Source organism: Sciurus carolinensis, chromosome 18 (assembly GCF_902686445.1).
Source record: "Sciurus carolinensis chromosome 18, mSciCar1.2, whole genome shotgun sequence".
NCBI lineage: Eukaryota > Metazoa > Chordata > Mammalia > Rodentia > Sciuridae > Sciurus > Sciurus carolinensis.
Window position 1 is genome coordinate 41105236 of NC_062230.1, and position 19592 is coordinate 41124827.

General features: G+C 49.0%; 1 protein-coding gene across 1 annotated transcript in view; it reads right to left on the reverse strand.

Annotated features, from left to right (window-relative positions):
* The window catches only part of Rab40c (RAB40C, member RAS oncogene family), a 32788-nt gene that overhangs the window by 1845 nt on the left and 11351 nt on the right, over nucleotides 1-19592 (reverse strand). Inside the window, exons 3-6 of the mRNA XM_047533826.1 lie at nucleotides 6665-6725; nucleotides 5955-6015; nucleotides 931-1008; nucleotides 535-757 (exon numbers count right to left, since the gene is read on the reverse strand). Of these exons, the coding sequence (XP_047389782.1) occupies nucleotides 535-757; nucleotides 931-1008; nucleotides 5955-6015; nucleotides 6665-6725 (423 nt within the window). The remainder of the gene's footprint in view (nucleotides 1-534; nucleotides 758-930; nucleotides 1009-5954; nucleotides 6016-6664; nucleotides 6726-19592) is intronic.

Consider the following 19592-nt stretch of genomic DNA (forward strand, 5'->3'; position numbering starts at 1 on the left):
AGCCACCCAGCACAGACACTGTGCACTGAGTGGCTCCCTCACTGCAAGGTGCTGCTTCCAGATTGGCCGCCCTAGGACCCAGGTGGGGCAGGGGGTCAACTTGCTCTTGGAGTCACTCTCTGCAGCCCCTCCCATGGCTCCAGCTGTACCCGGCTGAGGTCTGCAGAGTCTGCAGGTGCTCCTGGTGGCAGGGTAGGCTCAGGGTACAAGGCTCTCTATGTTTCCCCTAAAGGGAGGGGCTTGGGCTCCACTGTGACCACCCCTCTGTTCAGCAGCCAGCTGCCAGGAAGCACCAATCAATGGCCCCAGCTCCTGTGGTTTCTGACTAAGGTATGGAATAGGGCAGACAGAACACTGCAAAGCTGCTGGGATGGCCTCTGCAGCCACCGGCCTTAAGGTCCTGACTCCAGAGCAAACAGAGGCATCCCACATGCAGACCTGCTCACCCTGTGCAGCACAAGGGGACTGCAGCTCTAGAGGACACTTCCCTTTTACCAGAGCATTCTCAGCTCCACCCACCACATCCCCACCCACCTCGATTGGGCCTCCAGATCTTCTCCATTCCATGCCGCATAAGCACAATGCGTGAGAGTTCGGTGAAGGATTCAATGACGTTGAAGTTGCACAGGGGGCTGACCTCAAAGAACGTCATGCAGTTCTTCTCCGCGTAGGCACGGGCCTGCTCAGTTGGGACTTGCCGCTTGAAAGCCAGATGCAGCCGGTTCCCAACCAGGATCCGGGGAACTCCAGGTGCATGCTTGGTAGGGGAAAGGATACAGAATTAAGAGGCAAATTGTGGGGCATGCCCACCCCTCAGTCTTGAGCAGTGCCCCCCGACCACCCCCACGCTATGGAGAGGTCATAGCAGGCAGTAACTCAGGCACAGCCTAGTCCTGTGCCTTCCTCTGCAGGGTGCAGACCCTCACCCACCTCATCAATCTCTTTGATCCACCGGTCAATGCCATCAAAGGACCAGCGGTTGGTGATGTCATACACCAGAAGGATCCCCTGCAAGGGAGACACACAGAGGTCACCTATAGCCACAGCCAAGCCCAGGCCCAAGAACACTGGCACAGCAGACTCTGTGGGTTACTAGCATGAATGTCAGATGGGAAATGTGTCTGCTGCCCACCACAGTGGGGTGGTGGGGAGGGGACCTTCTATAAGAGGGATTGTCTCAGAGCCTGCTACCTCCCGCCCCTGAGTTGTCTTTGACTTCTGCTCTCCAGGCACAGCACTGGCATTACTCTGAAACCATTCAAACATCACAGAAGCTAAGCTGCACACACCCAGGTCTGGGTTGTGTGGCTGCAAAGCTGCAGGATGAGAGCTGAGTGTCCTGTGGTCAGTCCAACAGTGGACTCTGCCCCAGAGGTAGCTGGGGCAGAGCTGAGCAGAGCTGAACAGAGGCATTTCTGAGTCTTCCAGCCAGAAATGCACAGAGCAGGATGTTAGTGGCTATGGGAGCAGGTTTCATGAAGGCTCCCCCAACCAGGCTGAGCAGGATTTGCTACTGGGTCTTTCCCACCACATCCCTTAGAGACCAATTACTAGGAGCACAGCTCTGGGCTGTCTCCATCCATCCTGAGTATCTCAACAGTGACACCCTTATGGCTCTCCAGCAGGCGCCCCAGCCACCACAGTGTTCAGCAGCTCTCTGAACCCACCCAGAGAGCCACAGAGCTGCACATGGCAGAGGACTGGCAAGGGCTGAGAGTGAAGGCGAGGGCAGTGTGCACCTCAGGGCCAGGACTCAGAGGCCTCCCCTCCAAAACACTATCCCATTTCTGCAATACACACGTGACTCCAGGTCTCCTTAAGACAAAGGCCCCACCCTTTGGACAGCAGGCCTGACTCAGAACAGGGCCGCAGCTGCATCCAGGAGGAACCCCTCAAGCCCAGAGGGGAAACCCCCAAGGCCAGGCACCACTATGAAAACTGACCAACATGAGCCAGTTGGGTGAGCAAAAACTGGTAAGATTCACCATAAATGAACACAAACATAGGTGTGAGCCCTGCTGCTCAGGCGCAGGGACCCCAGCCTCTCGTTTGCTGCGAGGGGAAGGGAGGCTTGGGGGTCAGTGCCCCCTGAAGCATGGCAGCAAGCCCTCCAATGTGGCAGCCCACGTCCGAGCCCAAAGACCCACCTCCCAGGGGACAGCCTAGCACTGCTGAGAACCAGGAATAACTAGACGGCAGGTGGCGTTCACTGGGAGAGCCAACGAGGCAAGGCAGGATCCCTCAGGAAATGAAAAGAAGAGAAGTGCACTTCACAGGTGAGCTCAGTGTCACAGACACAGGGCTGCGAGATGAGAGACAGAGACCAAGTGCAAAATGCACAGTATGACCTTTTTTTTTTTGGTTCTAGGAATTGAGCCTATGGATTCTTTACCACTGAGCCACATCCCAGCCCTTTTTACTTTGAGACAGGTCCTCCTGCTAAGTCCTTAGAGCCTCACTGAGTCGCCCATGCTGGCCTGGAACTCATAGTCCTCCTACCTCAGCCTCCCAAGTCGCTGGGATCACAGGTGTGGCCGCAGTGTCTGGCAAAGCACTGTATCTTAACGAATGAGGACACAAACACGCTGCACAAAGAAGTCTAGGCGGCAGGTGGCTTCCACTTTCTTTCTTATGTTGGCCCCTTATGTGTCACATTTTAAAGGAGTGAGCAGAAGGCTCATGGGGGCTAGATGGGCTGGCCCCAGCTTCCACTGTGCCCTGAGGTGGTCCGGAGCCCTGGCCACCCCTCCTGGCTAATGCCAACAGTCCCAGCTCTCCTCTGCTGTGCCCTAAGCAGGCAGGCCATTTATGGTACTGCCTAAATTCAATCAGTCAGGATTATGAGCTGAAGAGGCAGAGTGGAAGGCCACAAAGACAAGGCCAGCACTCATCACAGCATAGGCAGAGGGACCACAGCAACGATGGATTTGCCTGGGAAAACTATTTGGGATGAACCAGAGCAGGATAGTTGAGAAACCAAAATGAGATTCCTTTTTTACCAGAATCAATCCCAAAGGAATCCCAGCCCCACTCCTGTGTCCCAAAGAGCCAGAACAAGAGGAAAATAGATTATTTCACTACCTTTTGCCTTGTTAGCAATGACAGTAATCTATGCTCTGATTTTTTAAAACTAATTAGCACTCTAGGGCTTAAGTACATGCAGGTGCTCTCCCCTCCAGTCCCCTGAAGGTCCCCGTACCTCCTGGCTCACTGCTCACACACAGGGTGTGTCCTCCAGGAGCTCAGACCCACCCCGCTGACAGGAGCCCTTCCCAGTAGCAGACGCTGCCTTTGGAACAACCTGCTGCAAGGCCCCTCAGAGTGCCTGTGCTCTCAATCGGCCTGCCTCCAGGAGAGACTCCTGGGAGTGGGACAGTTGGGGCCAAGTAGGGGTGCCTTCTGTTGTGACTGCTTGCTGACTTCTAACCCACATGCCAGAAACACACAGGCAGGAGGTACAGCTATGCTGATAAGCTTCTGACAAATACATGGACCTACATAATCACCACTCCAATTGAGATGGAGAGGTACCTTGGTTAAAAACAAAACTTAGCCAGGTGTGACCTGTAGTAGCACAACTCAGGAGGCTAGGGCAGGAGGACCTCTTGAGCCCAGGAGTTTGAGGTCAGCCTGGAAAACAGAGCCAGATCTTATTAAAAAAAAAAAAAAAAAGATTAGTATTTGGCAGGCTGGAGGGTGGGGTGAAGCTTGGGTAGAGCCCTTGCCTGGCATGCGTAAGGCCCTGGGTTCAACCCCCATCACCACAAAACAAATAAACAAAAGTGAAACCCTCCTGCCTGTTTCCCCAGCGCCAGGCTCTTCCCAGAAGCCGCAGATGCATCAAGGGCAGGGAACAAGTGCCACACTGTGCTCCAACACATGCCACCCACGGCCAGGTGCCAAGTGGCGCTGTCCTCAGCAGTCGTGTTGCATTGCTTTCCATATGAAGCCCTCTTCTGCCTCGAGGAACCCCTCACTGCCACACCAGCTGGTGCTAAGCCAACTCCCTGAGCCCTCAACAGAACAGGACAGCTCCTCTCCCTGGCACAGCCAGGCCCACCTGCCCCTGCCCCAGTATCTCACGCCAGGGTGACCAGCTTACTTACTCCCCAAGTGGGTAGCACCAACCTGCAGGGCCTCGAGAAGCCACCTCTGACCTCAACCACAGAAAAGATGTGCACTTGGCCCAGAGGTACCAGCGAGAACAGCCTGTGGCTCCTTGGTGAAAAGTGAAGGGATTCTGTAGGAGCCACAAGACAGTGCTGTACGTGGTAGGTAACGAGCAGGACAGTGGCCAGGGGCCTCTGTTGGTGCCATCCTCAAGACCCAGGCCCTGAGGGACCCACAAGGCCTCTCTGGCCTACGAGAGAGTAGGAGAATGACATCACTTGATCTGGAAGATGGTGCCTGCCAGCAGGGGCTGCACTGACTCAAGAGACCCCAGCACCTCACTGCTGTTCCCCAAGCAGGACACACAGGAGGACAGGGCAGTGCCAGGGCAGGCTCAGGGCTCCTCCTGGGGCAAGCCACCAGGAAGCCCCTGGCACTCCCCACCTGAGTCCTAGATGTGCACTCAGGGTTTGCCATTACTCCTTAGCCAGGATACGGGAACTGAGAACTCCCAGAAGTAAAGAGCAAACGCAAACCCACCCACCGTGCTGCGCACTTTGGAAAGAACTCAGAAAGGATGACACGTGCTCTGCTTCCCAGAGGCAGAGCTCAGGAGGCCCTTTCTCAGTTCCCACACACCGAGCTACCGGGGTCTGTTCCTTGTTATGCCCCTGCCATGGCTGTAGAGTGGAACACCACAGGTGAGCCCCACCAGGCTCATTCCAACTGCCTTTTCATGACTTCCCAGTAACTCTTTATGCCCCACCCAAGGTAACTGTTCCCTTCACTGTACAGTTCTACTGCAAAATTATACGTGTTTATTGCAGAAAAACTAGGAAATGCTGACAAACAAATGGAAAACAATAATTGTTTTTTGGTACTGGGGATTGAACCTAGAGGTACTCTACCACTGAGCCACATCCCCAGTCCTTCTTTTTTGAGAGAGGGTCTTATAAGTTGCTCAGGCTGGTCTTGAACTTGTGATCTTCCTGTCTCAGTCTACTAAATCTCTAGGATTATAGGTGTGTGCCACTATGCCAGATTTTATTTTTTTTTTTGCAGTACTAGGGATTGAACCCAGGGCTTTGCACATAGTAGGCAAGCACTTTACCACTGAGCTACAACCTCAACCCCTAATAAAATATTTTTAAAAATAGATGTAAAAGCTGGGCATAATAGCACATGCCTGTAATCCCAGTGGCTTGGGAGTTTGAGACAGGAGGAGTACAAGATCAAGGTTAGCCTCAGCAATCTAGCAAGGCCCTAAGAAACTTAGTGAGACCCTGTCTCAAACAAAAAGGGCTGGGAATGTAACTCAGTGGTAAAGTACTCTGGGTTAAATTTTTTAAAAATGTAAAAGATGTATAATGTGTTTTTTTTTCCCCAATGTTACCCAGGGTGGCCTCCGACTCTCCAACACATGGCCTCCTGACTCAGCCTCCAGACTAACTGGGATTACAGGTGCATGCCATCACACTCAGCTAATGTATTTCAACAGCTCAGGGAGGGTGCTGTGACAGTTGTGCTATGCTCAGGGCACATTCCATGGCACCAGGCAGATGTCACTGGCCACAGCTTGAGGACAGCAATGTGCTGTAAAGGGACACTGACAGCAGGTGCATTGAGAACACAGTCGAACATTGTGGGGAGGCTCCCAAGCTCAGACAGGCCATAGGAGGATGCATTCTCCAGAGACAGGCCATCTGGGAAAGCCTGATGTTCATGTGTCAAAAAACCCTTAAAAAGGAATAATGTGCTTTGGACACTGGACAGGACAGCTGCCTGATCAGAAAGGGTCACAAGAAGCCATCTGAAAAGCAGCAAGAGAGTGCTACTGGTCTTACCTGTGCGCCCCTGGAGTAGGACCTGAAGATGGTGCAGAACCGGCCCTGGCCCGAAGTGTCCCTGAAACACACAGGGAGATCAGAGGACCTGGGTGAGGGACTCATGTCCTCTGCTCTGGCTCAGCAGCTTACTCTGGATGTCCTAGAGAGGCCAAGCGAGGGGAGCCAGAGCAGGCGCAGATGGGGTGTGCCAGTAAGGTGCCACTGTGCACCAGTGAGGGATACCACGCAGGCAGACACTCTCTGGAGAACCCCAGACCTGTGAAACTGATGCTGCAGACTCTGAAGTTCTGGGAGATGTTCTTCTTCTTTTTATTTTTTATTTTTAAATATTTTTTTAGTTGTTAACGGACCTTTATTTTATTTACTTATTTGTGACGCTGAAAATGGAATCCAGTGCCTCATACATGCTAGACAAGCGCTCTACCACTGAGCCACAACCCCAGCCCCTGGGACGTGTTATTTAATGTGTAGCCCAGGAAAAGGCCCAGAGGAGGCTGAGGCCACTGTGGAAACAAGTCTATCTGAGCAAAGAGGGCATGGGCACTGTTAGGACAAACTACCCCAGACCTCCTATGTCCCCTCGGAACAGAATCCACTCTCTGTGTGAGCAGGGTTTGTTTAAATGGCAAGTACAAGCGGGATGTGAAGAAGGTACCTTCCTGTTTTCTTCCACAGCTCCCCCGTCTCCACTAGACACCCCAACTCACCAGAGCTCCAGCTTGACGCGCCGCCCGTCCAGCAGGATGGTGGTTGTCTTGTAGTCGATCCCTGTGAGGAAGCACAGGGGTGAGGCAACCATCAATGATCAGCCTCCCCAGAGCTCAGACTCCTCAACCAAGCCTGTGCTGCAAAGTAGAGAAAAGTTTCTCCCTGCAACCTGCTGGGGAACAGAGCAGGGGTACTCCCTGTGGCCCCAGGCCAGCCCACTGTACACAGCAGTCACAGGACAAGGCAAGTGCTGGGATCAGGACAGGGCAATGGCTGCATGCTGGCCAACCAGCTCTCCAGGGGCTCTGAACCCAGCAGGAAAAAAGGACATGGCTCACTTCCACTCTGACTCTCAAAGGCCACTGAGGCCCCAGGAACTGGAAACTGGGCGAGGTGATTTTGAAGATGCTGTTTCCTTCCGTCCCCTTCCTTCCTTCCTCCCTCCCTTCCTTCTTTTCGTGTGTGCAGTACACGAACCTACATCCCAGCACTTCTGATTTTGAGTCAGGGCCTCTCTTGAGCTTGAGACCCTCTCCTGCCTCAGCCTCCCACGTGTCTGTGAATACGCGTGTCCACCACCACATTAGCTAAAGTGCCGTTTCTTTGGAGAGCTATCCAGAGGACCTATGCTAACTATGTCTTGAGTTGTTTTTAAAAAATAAATAAATTAAAAAAAAAATAACCTGATGTGTGAAAAGTCAGTACCAGAGAAGTCAATGGGAGCAGGTCACATAGACACTTAATATTCAGGCAACATGAGGCCTGTCCATGGCTCTTGCCCGCAGTGCTCAGTCCCCATTCACACAAGTCTTAGGTATATCACATAAGCCTTAAGTACAAGGAACTGAACCCAGGGGTGCTTTATCACTAAGTCACACCTCCAGCATTTTTATTTTGAGACAGGATCTCAGTAACTTGCTGGGCTAACCTCAAACTTGTGATCCTCCTGCCTCAGCCTCCCAAGTCACTGAGATTAGAGGCATGCACCACTGTGTTTGGCAGGTTCTCAGTTTTTATAACTCTTGCTCCAAGAGGGTTGGGAATGGGCATTTTAAACATACATGTCAGTCACTCTCAAACAAAGTTGTGTGTGTCTCTGTGTGTCTGTCTCTATATCTGTGTTCTGTGTCTCTGCGTATCTCTACATCTGTGTGTGTTTCTGTTTTGTGGGTCTGCACATCTCTGTACGTGTCTCTATATATCTCGGTGTCTCTGTGTGTCTGTTTTCTGTGTGTGTATCTCTGTATGTGTCTATGCATGACTGTGTGTGTGTGTGTGTGTGTGTGTGTGTGTGCACACCTGCCAGGCAGGCAGACCACATGGCACCCTCCTTAGGTGTCAGGAGCTCCTTTCAGGCATCTGTCAGCCTAGCAAACTAGTAACTGTACATCGAAACCTGGTTCTCAGACAGCAAAAGAGTATCACCAGAAGCAGCAGCTTTTTAGTCTAAATCCATCTCATTTACTGATTCTTGATTTTACTTCTTGCACTTTAGGGTCTTGTTAAGGAAGTCAGGTCCTATGAAGATTGAGCCTGCTTTTTTTCTTCTGTTAGGTGCAGGATCTCTGTTCTAGTGCCTAAGTCTTTGGTTCACTCTGAGTTGAGTTTGGTGCAGGGTGAGAGATAGGGGTTTAATCTCATTCTGTTACATGTGGATTTCCACTTATCTCAGCACCATTTATTGAATAGGCTATCTTTTCTCCAGTGAATGTTTTTAGCGTCTTTGTCTATATGACATAACTGTATGCATGTGGTTTATCTCTGTGTTTTCTATTTGGTAACATTGGTCTGCATGTCTGTTTTTGTGCCAATACGTAATGTTTCTGTTACTATGGCTGTGGAGTAAAGCTTAAGATCTGGTATTGTGATGCCTCCTGCTTCACTCTTCTTGCTAAAGGATTGCTTTGTATTCTGGTTCTCTTATTTTTCCAAATGAATTTCATGATTGCTCTTTCTAGTTCTATAAAGAATGTCATTGGGATTTTAATAGGAATTGCATTAAATCTGTATAACACTTTTGGTAGTATGGTCATTTTGACAATATTAATTCTGCCTATCCAGGAGCATGGGAGGTCTTTCCATCTTCTAAGGTCTTCTTCACTTTCTTTCTTTAGTGTTCTTTAGTTTTCCTTGTAGAGGTTTTTCACCTCTTTTGTTAGACTGATTCCCAAGTTTTTTTTTTTTTTTTTTTTTTTTTTAGGCTTTTTATTTTTATTTTTTGCAGGGGGGGTGGTACTGGGGATTGAACTCAGGGGCACTTGACCACTGAGCCACATCCCCAGCCCTATTTTGTATTTTATTTAAGACAGGGTCTCACTGAGTTGCTTAGCACCTTGCTTTTGCTTAGGCTGGCTTTGAACTTGCGATGCTCCTGTCTTAGCCTCCAGAACCGCTGGGATTACAGGCGTGTGCCACTGTGCCTGGCTTCAGGCTGCTGTGAATGGGGTAGTTTTTCAAATTTCTTTCAGTAGATTCATCACAGATGTATAAGAATGCATTTGATTTATGAGTGTTTATTTTATACCCTACTACTTTGCTGAATTCATTTATAAGTTCTAGAAGCTTTCTGGTGGAATTTTTTTGATCTTCTAAATATAAAATCATGCCATCAGCAAATAGTGATAATTTGAGTTCTTCTTTTCCTATTCATATTGATTTAATTTCCTTCTCCTGTCTAATTGCTCTGGCTAGAGTTTCAAGGATGATGTTGAATAGAAGTGGTGAAAGAGGGCATCCTTGTCTTGCTCCAGTTTTTAGAGGGAATGCTTCTTCTCAGCAAAGGAAACAATCAATAACATAAAGAGAGAGCCTACAGAATGGGAGAAAATCTTTACCACATGCACCTCAGATAGATCACTAATCTCCAGGATATATAAAGAACTCAAAAAAAAAAACACCAAAAAAAAAAAAAAAAAAACCCAAATAACCCAATTGATAAATGGGCTAAGGAACTGAACAGACACTTCGCAGAAGAAATACAATTAATCAACGAACATGAAAAAATGTTCGACATCTCTAGCAATTAGAGAAAAGCAAATCAAAACTACTCTAAAATTTCAACCCACTCCAGACCGAAAGGCAATTATCAAGAATTCAAGCAACAATAAATGTTGGTGAGGATGTGGGGGAAAAGGTACACTCATACATTGCTGGTGGGACTGCAAATTGGTGTAACCATTATGGAAAGTGATATGGAGATTCTTCTTATCTTGGAATGGAACCACCCTTGTTTTAAGTCCTTTGGATAATTTGACCCAGCTATCCCACTTCTCGATTTATATCCAAATGACTTAAAATTAGCATATTTCAGTGTTGGAGCCAGATCACTGTTATAGCAGCTCAAGTCACCATAGCCAACCAACCTAGCTGTCCTTCATTAGATTAATGGATAAAAAAAAAAAAAAAATGTGGTACATACACACAATGGACTATCACTAGACCTTAAAGAAGAATGAAATTATGGCATTTGCCAGTAAATGGAGGAACTGAAGAATATCATGCTGAGCAAAATAAGCCAATTCCCCAAAACCAAAGACCAAGCGTTTTCTCTGATATGTGGATGCTAATTCACAATGGGGGTGGTGGCTAGGGAAAAATAGAATTACTTTAGGTAGAAGGAAGTGAAGGGAGGGGAGAGGGTATGGGGGTAGGAAGGATAACAGAATCAATCAGACATTATCACCTATGTATATATATGACTATACAACTTGTGTGATTCTACATCATGTACAACCAGAAGAATAAGAAATGATACGCCATTTATGTATGATGTGTCATAGTGCATTGTACTGTCATGCATAACTAATTAGAACAAAATTTTTAAAAAAGGGTATCAGCAGAAAGAAAAATGGAGCCCACAGAATGAAAGAAAATATTCATAAATCATGTATTTTGTTAAGAATTGTCTATAAATAACATCTTCAACTCAACCTGATTAAAAATGGGCAAAGGCTTGAATAGACACTTCCCCAAAGAAGATACATTAATGGCCAACAAGCACAAGAAACCAGGCTGAGACAGTAGAATGAATCAGACATAACTTTCCTATGTTCATGTATGAATACACGACCAGTGTAACTCCACATCATGTACAACCACAAGATGGAAAGCTATACCCCATGTATATATGATATGTCAAAATACATTCTACCGTCATGTGCAACAATAAAGAATAACAACAACAGCAAAAAAAAAACCCAAAAAACAGAAAACCATGCTGAATACCGTCTGTCAAAAGGAAAAGTGAATCAGAACCACGATGCTCCTCCATTACTAGAGGGTGGCAAGGTTCAAAAACAGATGTATGTCTGCAATCCCAGCAGCTTGGGAGTCTGATGCAGGCAGATCATGAGTTCAAGGCCAGCCTCAGCAACTTAGCAAGACCCTGTCTCAAAACAAAAAATAAAAAGAGTTGGGATGTGGCTCAGTGGTTAAACACCCTTGGGTTCAATCCCCAATACCAAACAAAGAAATAAAAAGAAAGAAACAGATAGCCAATGTGGCAAGGGTATGGAGAATAGGGTCTTCCACACACCAGGGACTGTAGTACAACTGCTGACAGAGCAAGGATGCACATGCCACTGAGCTGTGTGCCCCAACACAACTGAGACATTAGATCTCTCAGGCATCCACACCAAGAAAAGTGAGAGCGTCTCACACACACCCTCAGGGAAATATCTGCCCAGGTCTGGTCAAAGTCCTCTTGCACCCCTTTCTCCCCAACATTCCCTCTGCTTTTCTGGTGGAAATTTCTGGAATTCTGTCCTACAGGAAACTCAGTGCCGGCAGCTGCAGTGCCAGAGGCCCATCAGGGACAGCACTGCAAACAGTTGATTTTGAGGTGCCTCCCTGAGACCAGAATTACCACCTGTCCCCCCAGGAAAGATGCTGCCCTGCTGCCAAGTCACCCCTAGAGGGTGCTGTGGCTTCATGCCTGGCCAGAGAGCCAAGGCTGCTGCAGGAGAGCTCTGGGCACCCAGGAAAGGATGAGGAAGAGACCACACTTGTCACCAAGAGACCCGTGGTACAAAGAGCTGTGTGGATGCCTCACCTATCACCACTACTGGAAACAAAGACCTGAGCTGGGCTCTTTGGGAACCTGATGCATTTACCACTCTCACAGCAGGCAGAGGATGGAGGGATCCCAGCCCCTTGAGGGTCTGGGACAGTTCTTCTGGGACAGAGATCCTGTGGCCTGGGGATCAGGTCCCAGCACTTAAAAGGGGGCTACTGAAGAGGAAGGGAGTGCCTGCTCCCTGGCCACCTGTCTGCAGCACATACACCCAACGGTCCTACACTCTCAGGCAACACGGCACTCAGTAAACACTGGTTGGAAATGGATGAGACTCCCCAGTGGCCGCTCCTCTGAGCATAGTCTACCAAGGGCCTCATCACTGGCAACCCAAGGCCACTGGGTCCCAGGATGCAGCTCCAGAGCAAGTATGGATCCCAAGGGAAGGGTATGCACAGTCTCAAGGGCACAGGAAGGCCAGGTGGCATGGGCCCAGCAGGATCTTCACTGAGGTAAAAGGGCAATAGGTCCAAAGCAGACAGCAGGGTCCAGCTGGGACTGGTTCATGAACCAGCTGAGACTAGGGCAGAGTTCCTGGATCAACACTTTTACTTGGGAAATTTGGTCATGGATATCAAAAAATATCAAGTACGTTCTTCAAGCTTGGTTTGTCCTCTCCCCTCCACCTCCCACACCCATACCAATTACAAAGAGTGGCCTTCCCTTGGAAATACAGCATCTCCCTGTCATAGAACTGGGTTGTAGGCCAGGAGTGATGGACCAGCCTTAACAACTCAATCACCCCTCAACACCCCATCAATTTATAAATGTTCAGTTCCTTTTTAAAAAATGATGGTGTGGCCGGGCATGGTGAAGCACACCTGTAATCCCAGCAACTTGGGAGGCTGAGGCAGGAGAATCACAAAATTCAAGGCCAGCCTGGGCAATTTAGCAAGACTTTGTCTCAAAATAAAATCAAAAGGGCTGGGATGTACCTCAGAGGTAGAGCACCCCATAAAAAAACCCTCAAAAACAAAAAAGGTGACCTAGGGGTAGAGCATGTGCTCAGCATGCATGTAACCCTGGGTTCAATCCCTAGCACTAAAAATAAAAATAAACACAGGTATAGATATGAATAGATGAATAGATCAGGAGTTCTATTCCAGGCCTGGTGGCAGGCGCCTATGGTCCCAGCACTAGAGAGGCTGAGGTGGAAGTCCAGGAGCACACAACCAATCTGGGCAACAGTGTCAAACCCATTCCAAAACAAAAAAGTTTAAACTTGCACAGCATGGCACAACCAGTCAGAACAAAACTTGGCTACAGAAGCCAGCCCAGATCCACGGGCAACTCATGATGACCAGGCAAGCCCTGCACCAGTGTTATGTGCACCGAATACACACACAGGATAAGTTGCATGGATGTCCACATCTCTGGGTCTCTGTGACTCAGGGACCAGCAGTAGGTGACCAGAGGCAGGTGGCTTTGCCATCAGCCCTCACCAGTCCTTCCCTTCTTTACAAAGCCCAGGAAGACAGGCTGGTTCTCCTCACTCTGAAAGCATCTTTTTTCAACCCTTTAGAACCCAACGTCAGCTTCCCCTAGTCCTATCTCCAGCTTGCCAAGTGAAGGCTCACAGCTACGGAAGGAATCAGGGTCTCCTGACCTTCCATCAAACACCTGGCCTTTCCTACCAGCAGCACAAGGCACTTTTAGTGTCTCAGTCTTTGGTCTGCAGTATCTTCAATGTTCACTGCATGCCCCTGAGGGGATGGTGCATTGGTGGCCACAGGAAGTCCAGTAGGAAAGGCAGAACCCAGAGGGCTAATGAAAGTCCACTTAGCAGGGCTATGCCAGGACAATCAGGAAGGGAGCCCTTGGCCAGGGAGGGTGGGGGGCACAGAGGATGGAAGAGCACAGCTGCTGGAGGCAGAACAAAGACTTGCAACAAGGTGTGGAGCCCAGGTGCCAGGACTATGGTGGGCTGTGGTGGGCACAGGCCGGCAGACCTGCTGGGGCTCCAGGAAAAGCCAAAAGCAGCAGGATTCTGGATGTCACCCATGCAGAGGTCCATGCACGCTAGCATTCTCTCTTGTGCCACTTTTTTGTCCTTCTGCCTGAAAATCATTTTCTTTTTAAGGAGATCAGATAATATACCATTCAGTTAAAAAGTTAAGGCCCCTGAGAGGGGGGCCTCCAGCTGGTCTGTGCCAAGGCCTCACGCAGCACCAGGGGCTCTGGCCTCTAGGGCCCGTCAAGATCCCTAAAAGCCACTGCTGGATCTGCAGACCTCATCACCAGTTCGGCTCCCCCCAGTGGCCCTCTAGCTCACCTGATCCTGGTGAGGCGTTGCCTCTTGGCAGACCTGCACCAGCACATACATTTATAGGACTCCATAAACACCATCACCATGAGACTGTGGACAAGAAATTGACGCAGAGAAGTCGGAACACCGCCTCACTCCTGAGAACGAGGTCATCAGCCAAAGTTCCTGGCTCTGTCTACCACATGGCTGCAACCTCCTTGTCCAAAATTACATGAGCCTAAATCCTGAAAAGTTATTCCCAAGCCCTGCCAGGGCTTGGTGACTCCCAGAGAGGCCATCTGATCTTCCATCCTCCACCAGGGCCTTTTTCTTAACAGCTCTTAGGACAACCTCTGCCTAGTGCTCTATGCAGTCTCCTACACCTCTGGTGCTGGGTGACCCTGCATGCTCATACTCATCAGTTTAACCCTCCACATGCCCAGCTGCTCTCCATCATCTTGACCTGTGCGGGCCAGAACAACCTCTGGGATAACTGCCTGGGTGTGTCTGATCTTTCCCCTCTGTCTTTTTGTTCTGTTTTCAACTGTTTTTATAGCCCTTCTACGATGGTTTTAAATATTTCTGCTGATTTGCAACTTCCAGAAGCTCTGTGGAGTCTGGGGGTACCTCCTGACAGCATCCTTGTTCCTCTTCTTGAAGGCAGTCACTCTAGCACACTAGTGGTGAGATGTGCTCTGAAAGGTCCTTTTGTCTCTCTGCTTTAGTCTGTCCTCACATTTTGGTGACCTTGGCTGTCCCTTCACCACTCAGGAGTGACCCTGAGAAGGCTGTGGGAAGCTCTGTGGCTCTCGCTTGGGAACTGGATGCTCACAGGAGAACTGTTGGGGCTCTCTTGACTAACCTCTCTTAACTAACGGTTGTGCAGTGGAGACTCCTGCCATGAGCTCTTACCCACCAGTGTTGGGGTGGGGTGCAGGGCCTCTGTTCAGAACTGACATGGGCTCAGGCTGCTCCTAGCTCCGTGCTTTCCCCACCCTCACCATCCCTGGTAGTGTCTGGCATCCATGGCTCACGTGTCCCCTGCCCGCTTCCCACACCTGCCCTGACTGCAGCCCATCTCCATGCTGAGTACAGGAGGTTCTGTGCAGCCGTCACTCATCCACGGCCGCACACCCTGTTTCCCAACCTTTCTTATCTTATAGACTTCTGTTTTTTTTGTGTGTGTGTGGTGCTGGGGATTGAACCCAGGGCCTTGACAAGCACTCTACCAACTGAGCTATCTCCCCAGCCCTAGACTTCTGTATTTTAAAAATGTCTTTCCTGTCACTTAAGGGGTTTTTTGAAGGAGTGGCAATTCATTACACACAAGAGTCTTAAATTTCTACTATATACCAGCACCATTCTGGAAGCTGATGGTAATCAAGACTGATTATTGCCCAGACCATAAGCTACAGCAGGGGCTCCTGTGGGAGCTGCATACCCCAAGGGGCGGTCTGGAATCTGTGGAATAGCTTTTGGCTGTCACAAGATCAGGAGGCATGGGTAAGAGACACCAGCTGAACCACCATGTATATGACTGTTCTGTACCATGAGGAACTGTCCTGAGACACACAAATGTGCAGACACTTAGTCAAGTTTTCATACAGGGAGAGCCTGTGCCCAGGGTCTAGTGAGACCTGACTCTGTCCTATGCTGACACTGTGTTTCCCAGGGAATGCCACTGCTACATAGTCATGAGAGAATGAATCTTGCTCAGGATTTTGCCAAGAGCTGCTCACCATTCTAGGGAAAAAAAAATTCCATGTAACATGGTACCAGATGTACTTTGCCTGCCACCTTCTCACACTTGATACAAACGATTCCATCACAAATTGCATCCCTTTTCTTTCTGCTCTGCATTACAGATGTGTGTGTACATAGGCATGTTCAGTTGTGCATGTTAACAGAATTATGCTGTCTGCATCCTGCTGCAGGACAATGAAGGGGAGGATGTGAGCCACTGTCTAGGAAGGGCCCTGGGCCTGGGCTAGGGTCACATACACACTGCCAGTCCCCATGAGCAGCCCTTTGGGAGTGACTGAGGACAAGCGACAGAAAGGTGAGGGGCGCAAGCACACGGCAGCTCTGGGGCTACTCCTGGAGAAGCCTGAGGGAGGCCAGGTGGGCAGGAGCATTGAAATCACCAGGTTGCTGACCCAGTTGCTCTTTGAAGGAATACTTCATAATACCAACCAGAAGGGCAATGGAGGAATAGTAAAAAAAAAAGATAAATGAAGTGCCAATTTTCTCTTGAATGTGACTGTTTTCAACAGCAATTTGGAGAGCTGAATAGCATGTACACTCCTGCTCATGGAGCCCTGTTTTCCCAAGAGCTGTATGCATAGTTCCTGGAGAAGCACAGGAGGAAGGATGGTTTGGGGCCTGTGAGGGCCACTTGAGTGACAACCTGCTGTAGGCAGCCTCTTTCCTGCAGAACATGGTGAGTAACTGGCACAGTCTTTCTGCCAGGAACTGTCTGACAGACCCAGAACAAGGCACAGAGCACACCTTCCACCTCCACTTGCCTTTCTTCAGAGGGCTCCACTGATGCCAGCAGGTCTGTGAGAATCGAGACAGTACACACCAAGAGAATCACAAAGTACTCAGGAGAGGAATAACAAACCTATAAAAAAGGAGAACTGAAAACTCTCAGAGGTCAGCTTAGTTCTGATCTGCTCACTCAGTTTTACTCTGGGTATATAAATCAATTAATTAGAACAGGCATCTGTCCACTATCCACAAGCTGGCTGGCTGCTCCAACCTCATGACACTGCAGAGCCAGACTCAGCATAGACCCACCTGCACCTAGCAGGCAAGGAATGAGTCCTCTGAACACTGAACTCACATATGCTGCCTTGTTCTGCCTGAGGTTCAAGTCTTCATGGAAGAAATGGCAACAATAAACTTTCCAACATAATTAAAAGTCACAGAAGGTTTTTTAAAATTTGTGACAATAAACAGAAAATGATTTAAAAAAAAAAAAAAAAAAAAAAAAAAAACTTAAGGAGAAAAGGGGGTACCTTTCAGTCAAGCACCAGAAACTAGAATGCTAGTGTCCAGGGGAAAGGTAACATTTTCATCCCCAACAGGTTTCTCCTGTTGTGCAGCTCTCATCTCCTGAAAAGGGCAGAAGCCTCTCCTGGGCAGGTGTGGGCCAAACACCTCACCCTTGTGGTGAGGCAAGTGAGGACAGGTGGGTCACATGGAGGGTCACCCCAAGCCACTTGTTGGAGCCTGTAAGCAGGTCTCTGCTTACCAAAAAGCAGAGCCCACAATGGGCTGCAGTGTGTACCAGTGGATTCCAACACGAAGTCCAAAGCAGTTGCCCCAAGAGAGGTGGCTGCTGTTCCTTGGTGCGTTGTTTCTTAAGGAAGAAAAAGTAGTTCTGACCAAATGTCCAGAGATAGACAAAGAGCACAAGAGGAATATCTGGGTCCTCTAGCAATAAGAATAAGTCTTTCACAAATAGTGTTATGGAGCGTAGCAGGCTCATATGCCAGCTCAGGTCCCTCTGAGGTCAGGCACACATGATCCTCCTCTAAAGGTTTGCCAGGGCCAGCCTTCATGATGCACTTATAAGGTGAGGCTCAGAACAGGTCAGCACTTCCTCAGGTGGTCCTGGGACATGCACACAGGCTCTCACCACTGGCTTGGGGGGGACCTCCACACAACCCCTCTGTCCTCATTTGCCTTACCCTGAGGGTGAGATGCTTTGTCCACACCTGCCCAGGAAGGATTCTGACCACCTCAGAAGAAAAGATACATGCTTGGAAAAGAAAAGAGCAGTCTGCACGAGCCTACCAGTGGGCCCAGGTCTGGTTTCTGGGACTCAAACCCTGGAGGGTGAATGGGACCTGGGACTTGCTTCTGATCAACAGAATATGGATGCATGTCCCTTCCAAGACTGTTTCATGAGACTGGATTCCAGTTGGCTGGTTTTGTGAAGTAAGGTGCCCTATGAAGATGCCAGGAACTGAGGGTGGCTGACAACTAACTAGGAGCTGAGCCTACAAGGCAACCTTCTCTAGTGGACCCTCAGATAAAATCCAGCCCTGGCCAACACCTCAGTGAGCACCTATGGGAGGCGCTGAGGCCCTGTGGGGCAAGCGTGCCCCACAGAAATCATGAGCTAACCATCAGGCTGCAGCAAAATGCAACCAGACCATGTTAACACCTAACAGAAAGTACACACTCGCTCTCCTGACCCAGACTATAAAAATCTATTGAAACAAAGCAACAAAAAGAATCTTACAAGATGTCCTGTGAAAGGTGCTCAGTGTGCCCTTCTGGTGGCTGGTCCCAACATCGTCAGCAGTACTGGTGCTACAGAGGCCCAGTGGGAGAGATTCTTTGGTTGCCACTTCTGACACCAAGGATTTCCAGCTGGACATGGTGTTTTTGGTGCAGAAATTGAGAGATCCTTTTGTGTTGCTATGGTTTATATATGAGGTGTCTCCCAAAAGCTCATGTGTGAGATGACAATGTAAAAATTTTCAGAAATGCAGTAATCAGATTATAAATTGTACCATAATCACTGGATTTAACCCACTTGGAGGGTTAAGTGGGTGGTGGGCACAGGCAGGTGGGGTGTAGCTGCAAGAGGTGGGTCACTGGGGGCATACTTTTGGGTTTACATTCTGTCCCTGTGAGTGGAGCTCTCTCTCTGCTTCCTGACTACCATATACTGAGCTGCTTTTCTCCACCACAGTCTTCTAACATGAAGCTCTGCCTCATCTCAGACCCAGAGCTATGGAGTCGGCCATCTGTGGACTGAGACCTCTGAAACTGTGAGCCAAATACTTTCCCCCCTCTATTTGTTCTTGTTGGGTCTTTAGGTCACAGTGATGAAAAAGCTGATCAAAATAGTGTTCTACTTGGAAGCATAGCCAGCAGATGCAATCTTTGGCCCAGACTGAGCCATAATTTTGGAAATGCAATGGATGAACTGGCCCTGAAAACAGTGAACACAGTGGGCTCTGGAAGCCTAGAGGGAATCAATGCCATGGATAGCCCCATGTGAGAATCAGGCAAAGAGCATGCTCCGGAGTCTGGCACTATGGCTGAGAAAACGATGCAACTTGAGGAATTCCTAAAGTCCGTGCACCAGATCCCTGGGCTCCTGAATCCTATTGTTTCAGACAGCATCATTTTGCCAGGAGCACAGTGGGGATATCCTACTTCTGCCACCACATGCAGAGAGAAGCAAGTATTCATTTCCCCACCAAGGTAATGTGGATTGAAACCAGGGTTTTGCACATGCTAGGTGAATACTTTTTTTTTTTTTTTGTACCAAGGATTGAATGCAGGGGCACTTAACCACCGAGCCACTTCCCCAGCTCTTTTTCATATTTTATTTAGAGACAGGGTCTTGCTGAGTTGCTTAGGGCCTCACTAAGTTGCTTAGACTGGCTTTGAACTCATAATCCTCCTGCCTCAGCCTCCAGAGCTGCTAGGATGAATGCTCTTTCAATGAGCTACATTCCCAGTCCTTTTTTTTGTTTTTCAATTTGAGACATAGTCTTGCTAAGTTACTGAAGCTGGCCTTGAATTTGCAATCCTCCTGCCTCAGCCTCCCAAATTGCTGGGATTATAGGTATACACTACCACGCCC